Source organism: Nematolebias whitei, chromosome 15, assembly GCF_014905685.2.
Source record: "Nematolebias whitei isolate Nwh7 chromosome 15, NemWhi1, whole genome shotgun sequence".
NCBI classification, from domain to species: Eukaryota; Metazoa; Chordata; class Actinopteri; order Cyprinodontiformes; family Rivulidae; genus Nematolebias; species Nematolebias whitei.
This window is the reverse complement of record NC_056512.1, coordinates 15772430-15781188: the sequence shown is the minus strand read 5'-3', so window position 1 is coordinate 15781188 and position 8759 is coordinate 15772430. Positions and strand designations below refer to the sequence as shown.

Below are 8759 nucleotides of genomic sequence, written 5' to 3'. Positions count from 1 at the left end.
AAGAGCGGGAAATCGGCTCCCAAAATAGCTTTTTCTTCAGCCATTTAGGAGCCAGTGAGGCCCGACGCTTAAAGGGCTACGCTTATACTCATAGAATCTGGGGTTACAGTACGTAACCAACGTTCTATGTCGTATAAGCTTCGCCCTTTAAGGCCTTCGCTTTAGTGGGTAAAGGGCGAAGCCGATGTGGTCCTCGCCTCACTGGGTCCATTCGAACACAGTAAGAAGCGGAAGCTTGCCCAAAAAACGTCTTGTCACTCAGATCCCCGTGAGCATAACTACGCATCGCGTAATTATGTGCCATGCACAGACGCATGTTGTGTAACTATGCGTTCTGACAAGCATGAATGCCCCGGAAAACTTTCAACGGAAGAAGAAGTTGAAAAGAGGGGGGGGGGGGGGGGGCATGAACCAACTGGTTCATGGCTGAACAGTATAAACAGACTAATGTCCATGAATTGATTATTGATCAAATGAACTGATTGGTAACAATAGTCATGAACTGAATTAGTGACAATAGAACCAAAATCACAGACACGACTTGTGACTGATAACAACATCTCACACTGTAATGCATGCAGACAGAAGTGAGCTTAAACAGAGTTCCATGAGAACAACAATATTCATTCTGTTAGAGTACTAAGGACAGAATGTGTCATGGAACAAGCCGTCACATCACGTAGGTAAAAGCGAATAGATGAGCAGGGTGTTGACCATGCAGCCGCAGTGCAAATGTCCTGCATTGACATACCATTATGCAGAGCAGTCGAAGATGCGATACCCCTGGTCGAGTGTGCTTAGAGGTTGACAGGAGGCCCTAAAACTGATGCTCTGTAGGCTTCAGAAAAGGCCTCACACAGCCAGTGTGACAAGCGCTGGATGGATAACGGCGACCTGCAGATGCATCTCTATAATGCACAAACAATTGTTGAGTTTGAAACGCATTGCAGCTGTGCGCGTCATGTAACACGTCAACGCCCGCACCGGGCAGAGAAGATGAAAAAATGCTTCTTCTTCTGATCTGTGGGGGGGAAAAGACCCCTCCAACGATATCACTCTTGATTTAAAAGAGCTAATGATGTTTTAGGCATAAAAGCTGGGTTGGTCTTAAATCAGCTGAGCTGCCCGTCAGCCTAAATTCTAAGGCATGACGAAGCAACAGAGAGGGCAGATAATTACTTACCCTCTTAGCGGGTGTTAAAACAAGCAGCAGGGCTGTTTAAAGAGACAAGAATTCTAAGTGAAAAGCCTGATCCAGAGGTTCAATTGGAGCCTTGATCAGGGCTCGCAGGACCAGCGTTAAATCCCACTGTGGAGCAAGTGGACGTGAAGCAGGTCTGTGTCTCTGAACATCTTTTAGAAAAAACGCTTCATCAGCGGGTGATTAAAAGCTGTTCTGTCTCCGAAACCTTCGTGGCAGGAATAGATGACTGCAACGTACGTTAAAGCGTACTGAATGCCAACTCCCTATCCATCAGCTATTGTAGAGAAAACAGCACGCCGCCTAATGGGCATGAGGTGGCCTCTAAACCTTCTCTGTACACCAGCGCTGAAAAACCGTCCCCTTGATGTGTGCAGAACTGTGGTGGATGCAGCACGTGAATCTTGAATTGTGCACACCATCTCCTGAGGGAGACCCATCCTCTAAGTGGGACCGCTCAGCGGTCAGACCCACAGGTGTTGACCTATTTCTGGGTAACTCTTGGACGCTCCTCCTGCCTGAAGGAGAGCATCCTCCCTCCACGGCAGTTTCCACGGCGACCCGACAACAGACGTTGCAGGCCTGGGAACCATGGTGCGTTCACACGCCGGGAGCCACCAGGAGAGCTGTCAATCCCTCCTCCTGAACTCGGTTCAGGAACCGTAAAAACAGAGGAGGTGGGGGAAAAAAACGTGTACAAAAGCGTTTTGGGCCACGGGCTGTGAGCAAATGCGTCCCCCCCCCCAGCGATGGATCGTCTCGCGGGCTCAGGGAAACCCATAGTTGACACTGAGCATTCTTCTCGCGTCGCAAACAGGTCCACAGCTGCTTTGTCAACTTCTGCTGCGTCTGAAAACATCAGATCTGGATGGAGGGTCCGGTCCACGTGACGTGGGTCGCCCCTGGACGTCACATCTGCCCCTCTGTTCAGAACACCGGATATATAAACCGCTCTAATAGAGAGCAGGTTTTGAGGAGCCCAACACAGTAGCTTTTGCGCAAAGTGTAACATCTGGGCTGAACGCACACCATTGATGGTTATGTACGCAGCAATCATCATGTTGTCTGTGTGAATCAACACGTGTTGATTCTGTAGCACGGGAGCAAAGTGTTGAATCATATTCAGTACTGTGTGACACTCCAAAACATTGATGTGGGCTGATGTGTAGTGGGGCCACAGCGCCCCTACTGCTTGAGATACGCATGTCCCCCCCCCCCCCAGCCTGACAGCAACGTGTCCGTGAAGACTGACCCGTGACGTGGGTCTGCTGAGGGGAACTCCCTCTGACGGAAAAAACAAGGTGTTTCCCCAGAGTCGGAGGTCTGCTTCCACAGAGGAAGGGACAATGATCATCCGTCGTTTTGTTTAACTGGATCCACATGGTGATTGAATTTAATTCCACTCCCAGAAAACAAATGTCTGGGCCGGGAAAATCGAACTTCCTTCCAATTTATGGCGAAGCCCAGATTTAACAGGTGTGATGTCAACACCTGATCCTGCATCAGCGCCTCCTGTCTGGAGTGACAGGAGCAGCAGATCATCCAGGTAAAACAGAAACTCTCGTCTCTGTGTTAGGATGATCGGTATGCGTTCTCTGGATGTTAACAACAGATCCAAAAACGGTCTCACCCCTCCGATCCGTGAGTAAAAACCTTGTGTTTTCTCTCCGTTGGGGGACTCTGTAGATTACTTTTATCAGAAACACTTGGATTTCTGCATTTAGGGATGAGATTTAGTCTGATGATGACAGGACCGTTTTTATAACTCCTCTGAATGGAGGGGTTCGGGTTGCAAACTGTAACTTGTACCATTTGCATAAAACCTTGTCCACCCATCCGAAAAACGGCGAGCATGTTTTAGCCACTCTACGTAACGTTCGTAGGGTGAACGTGCGTTAAGTGATGTGTCATGTTTTGTACGGCTGTCAGCAGTCCGCCCCTCAACCGCCGTCATGCGTCGCGGGAATGTTTTCTGTGTGATCCCGGGCGAGGCTTGAGCTGAAGGCGAAGCGTGTGACAGCTGATGACGCGGTGGGGCTGCGCGTTTGACGTTGCTGTGCGAACGTTGAAAAGGCGGAGGACGTGACTTCATTTACGCCGTGCTGTTGGAGTGAAGGCTGCTAGCCCCGCGGGCGCACACGTTGTTCTCTGGAGGGACGCGCGCCGCTCTCGCTGGAGGGGCGCGCGCTGGAGGGAGGCGGGACTCATTACCGGGTTCTTCAGCTGCTTCACGTTTAAGCTGCGGTGACGGCTGCCCGCGTTGATTCGTCGAGACGGGTGTCGTTTCTTGTGAGAGAGAAGGGCCCCCACCCGAACCAGCCTGCGGACCACATTTATACCGATGTGAGCTGGTTAGCGCCGGCAGCTGTGTGTGTGCGCCAGCATCAACGCAGCGCCGTTGGATGGAGGCTGTTCATCTTAGTGATCGACTCGTCATGTCAAGAGCGGCGGTGAGTTAAAACCCTATTTAAGGACACCGGCTCATGTGGAGGCTGTTCCATCCCACGAGTGCTAGTTGACATCGCTTGAGTGAAAATCGTGCAGCTCGGGATTATAACGAGTTATTTAACTTACCATCGTGCCCTGTAAGCGACTAGTAATGACTTGGAGCGGCGGTGAGTTTAAAAACCCTTATTAAGGACACCGGCTCTTATGTGTGCGGCCGCTGTGAGCTCATCCGGGCTTACAGACTGGCTAAAAAACAGACACTTTGATCATTAATGATGATTTATTTCAACTTTTCGTGTCACTTTTACACACACCCTCCGGAGACCGTCATTTTGAGAAACTTCTCTCTCACGAGCTCTGCGATTGTTTGCCCAGAGCGCTGTCTTGCAGGCGAACTCTGGGGAAACGCTGAGCTGCAGGCTGCCGGAGTGAAGAGGGCTGGATTCTGACGGGCGGGGCTGGTGGTGGAACTCAGCGAGAGCCGCGGCCGTGGAAAAGTCGAAGCTTGCTCGCGACGGTCCCTCCAGCGGGTCGGGATGAGCCGCGCGGCTTGATGAGGTGGCGCACAGCTTCTGGCACCTCCTCCGACTTTCACTTCGCCAGCATGGTTTGAAGCTGCTCTGAACAGCGCGTCCGCGATGGGCTTCATCAGGTCTTGTGCAGATTCTCCGGCAGCGAGGGGAGTAACGAAGCCAGGTGGGTCGTTGGATCATCGTCCTCCGCGCTGCAGTCCTCGACAGGCAAACCGTGGGAGAGGCACACATGTTGAGCTGGCGTCAGCTGCCTTACAGAGGGAGTTCTTTGTCTCCAAGGCAGGTCTGCGGCCTTCAGTCCCTTGGACATGCTATATGCTAGCAACGCACGTTGTTGCTAACTGCGGCTGCCTGAAAACACATTGGTGGGCTCGATTTGAGAGCGTGTTCGCCGTCTGGTTCGTGTTCCTCTGGAGGGACGGGACGCTGCTCCGACCTGGGCAGCTTCGCTCCGGAAGCTTCCGCGAGGCTTGGCTCCAGGGGGGGTTACCGAGGAATAGCCCCGCTCGGTGAATCCCTCAACTCTGGTGATGGGAGCGGACTGGGGACCGACTCCTCTAATCTACCAGGAAAGAACCGTCTACGGCCTCGCCCGTGGAACGTCCTGTTGGAACGCGAGGCCGTATGGATCAAGACGGTGAGCCACAGTGGAGCCCAGTGAAAAACAACCTTTCCGCCGATCATCCGAACTGGCGGGAAAAGGCGAGGGACGTAGAAAAAAGGGGTCCCTTCATGTCAGCCTCCTCCTGGGTTCCGCCGGGCAACCCCTGAGGGCGCTGTCGGCCGGGAGCGGTGTGATCGCCGATGCGAAACGAGGTGGGATGGGGTGAGCATTCACTCAGCCCCCCTCCACCTACACTACGCTCCCCAGGAGGGAATGAGCAGCGGGGGCTGCAGCTGAGCACGCCTTGCCCCGGAGGAACCATCCGGTTCGCCCCGAGGGTCGGCGAGGGAAAAACACAAGATGGCGTTGTCCAGCGTGTAGTGACCTGTCACTGGGAAATGTTCCTCGACGCTTACCTTGGAATAAGACTGCTGTCATCTTCTCCTCGGGGAGGAGAACTCACCGGACGACCGGAGGTCGACTGCCGGGCCAAGCATCCTTCACAAAGGTTGGTCATTTACACAATTTATCTTCTTTGTTCTTCTGACAGTGCTATATTAGCTCGCTGAAGAAAAAATGGGAGCCGATTTCCCGCTCTTAACGTAATTTATACGGACCGGGTGGGGCCCACACAGCAGGTGGGCGTGGACTAATTTTTTCAGTGCTTATGCTCTGCATAACGGGATAAACCCACTAAAGCGAAGGCCTTAAAGGGCGAAGCTTATACGACATAGAACTAAATTTTCTGAATTTAAATGAAAATAAAATGGAAGTCATCAGCTTTGGTAATTGTAATACCCTTAATGCTCTTGTCCCCTTGGCTTCATACAGCTACTCCAATGTCAAGAATCTGGGAGTTATTTTTCATAGTGCTTTTAAATTTGACAAACAGATACAGTTGTGAAATCCAGTTTCTTCCAGCTAAGACTCATTGCCAAGGTGAAGTCTTGTCTCCCTTTCAGAGACCCTGAAAAGATGATTCACGCTTTTATTACGTCTTGTTTGGACTATTGTAATTCATTGTATGTTGGTATAAACCAGAGGTCTACAACCTACGGCTCTGGAGCCACATGCACATGTACAAGCCACATCTGGTCCCTCCGCAGTGGCTAGTTCAAGCTTTGACCAAAAGTAATATAAAACTGAATTTTATAGGATGCTATACTCACAATAAAAAAACGACTAGTTTTAATTTTCCTGTCACTTCCTTTGCAAATATGTGGATACTAGTATTAATGCACAAAGTAAATTATACTCGCTAACTTTGTGCTTTATTTTTTCAAAGTGGGATACTCAAAACAAATCATATATGTCTGCACAGTTCATTGTTATAGTTTTAAAAAATTGGCTCTTTATTTTCTTTACAAGAATCCAGTTTTCTGCGACTTGCAACTTGCATATTAGATACCAGTGACCCCCTGCAACCTGAAAAGGAAGAAGCATCCATCCACCATCTTTACCCGCTTCTTCGTTTTCGGGTCACAGGGGTCACTGGTGCCCATGTCCAGCAGTCACTGTGCGAGAGGCGGGGGACACTCTGGACAGGTCTCCAGTCCATCACAGGGACACATAGACAAACAACCATTCACTCTCTCACTCACACCCAGGGACAATTTAGAGTTACCAGTCAGTCTAACATACATGTTTTTGGTCTGTGGGAGGAAACCGGAGTACCCGGAGAAAACCCACGCATGCACGGAGAGAACATGCAAACTCCACCCAGAAAGATCCCCAGACTGGGATTTGAACCAGGGTGACCTGCTCGCTGAGAGGCAGCAACTCTACCAACTGTGCCACCGTGCTGCCTAAGGAAGAAGCAAGTAAAGATAACTGATGGATGGATTCTAGTCTTTTTTAGTCTCATAATGTAAAAATATAAATAAATGTTAACAATCATTGGATGTTTTTAGTTTTATAGTTTCACACCTACTGAACAGACAAGAAAAGCCCCCCTCTAAACAAACTTAAAGTGGCCCATGGGCCACCAGTTGATAATGACAATCATCAATGTGGCTCTGGACACGTTTAATTTAGTGAACAAAGGGGCAGAAATGGCTCTTTTCATTGTAAAGGTTGCAGACCCCTGGTTTAGACAAATCATCTTTGCATCGCTTACAATCTGTCCAGAACGCAGCAGCTCATCTTTTGACAGCAACTAAAAAACACAAACACGTAACCCCTGTCCTGGCTTCTCCCCCCTGGCTTCCTGTCCACTCCGATTTTAAGATTTTATTGATGTTTTTAAAATCTTAAAAGGTCTGGCCCTGTCTTATTTATGTGATCTTATTAACATCTACACTCTGTTTTGCAGCTGTGAGGAACTTCACCCTGATCCCTCAGCACACCTCTCCAGACTACGCTGTGTGGGAGATGGATGCTCTGCATGATGTGGTGGCTGATGTTCGTAACCGCTGGAACACCAATGTGAATATAAATAAATAAATAAATAAGCATTCAGTGATAGCACATTTAAAAAACACAAAAAGTGTGGAAAAACCGGGTTGAGCAGTGGTTCTGTGCAGGACGTTGTGCTGCTGGGAGACTTCAACGCAGGATGCACCTATGTGATGGGCTCGGAGTGGGAACAGATCCGACTCTTCACTGACAAGAGCTTCCACTGGCTGATCCCAGATGATGCTGACAGCACAGTGTCTCACACTTCCTGCCCCTACGACAGGTGCACACAGACACACACAGACACACACTGATGGACACGCAGTTCTTCTCACCCTGCTGTTTTCTGCAGGATCGTCGTCACAACTGACATGATGAAAGGAGTGGTGCAAGGCAGCGCAGAAGTTTATGACTTCATGGCGGACCTTAACCTCAGCCTTAGTTTGGTAAAATGTTTACATTTGAGTGCTCTAACAGGAATATACCAAAGTTGTGCACATTTCTTTGCGTGCTTGTGCAACACTGGTTTCCTTTATTCCTAAAAAAAAACCTCTAAACACACTCAGAATTGGAGCTAAAGCTCTGAAAGAGCTAATCAAAACTGACGTCGTGTTTTTGGTGTCTCTCTCAGGCGTTGGCTGTTAGTGACCATTTCCCTGTGGAGGTGAAGCTGGTGGGTTCTGCTCCTGCTGCCTAAATCATGACTTCAAATAACACACAGGATTCTCACCAATCATGAATCTAAAATAAACACATTCCATTTGAAATCACAGATGTTTGTACTTTATGATGTGATATATTTGGTTTTTGTGCTGTATAACGTAACGCTTAGTGACGCAAACTCCAAATTGAAGATATAATCCCGGTGCAAGCATCATATAGTCCAGAGGTCTACAATAGTGGCTCTGGAGCCACATGTGGCACTTTGAAGCCTTGACCAAAACATGAAATTTAACTTTATTGGTTTTTATAACCACAAAAGACTGACTGAAAATTGTTGGATTGTATACCTGGATTATTGAGCATGGACTTTGTTGGCACAAAAGAAGAGGATATATTTTTTTGCAGTTTCCAGTGGCAGTTTTAGAGTGGTGCCTTAGCCCTCAGTGCTGACAATATTGGCTCTTGGCTTGAACAACACAGTGGCAATTGGAATCAGAAGCATTTGTAATGTGTGGGGGACACACTGGGGGAATTTGAAAAACAAAAGAAGATATTTCCTGCATTCTAGTGTATTTTAATGGGTTGTTAAACATCTGTTTACCTAAACACTTGATTCAGTAACTATTATAGAGAACAACAAGAAGTAGCCTGACCAACAGCTCTCCTTGTGTGACTAGAGCACGGTCCGCTTCTCTCATGCAGCCCAACACCCCGTCCTGATCGACAACTACCGGCACTAACGTAGCGCTAAGCTTGCGCTAGCTAAGATGCTACAGACATAATGCTTCGCTTTACATTACAAAACCTAATAAATGCTTTATACAAAATCAGTTTATTGTTAACTGATCATCGCAAACAAAGACTAAACTTATGCAACCAGAAGTTAAATGTAGCTATACATATAAAACACACAAAA

At 48.5% G+C, this 8759-nt stretch overlaps 1 protein-coding gene across 1 annotated transcript in view; it reads left to right on the top strand.

Annotated features, from left to right (window-relative positions):
- The window catches only part of dnase1 (deoxyribonuclease I), a 23729-nt gene extending 15852 nt beyond the window's left edge, over positions 1-7877 (top strand). Inside the window, exons 5-8 of the mRNA XM_037689407.1 lie at positions 7098-7210; positions 7309-7463; positions 7533-7626; positions 7812-7877. Of these exons, the coding sequence (XP_037545335.1) occupies positions 7098-7210; positions 7309-7463; positions 7533-7626; positions 7812-7877 (428 nt within the window). The remainder of the gene's footprint in view (positions 1-7097; positions 7211-7308; positions 7464-7532; positions 7627-7811) is intronic.
- Positions 7878-8759: the final 882 nt, after the last annotated feature.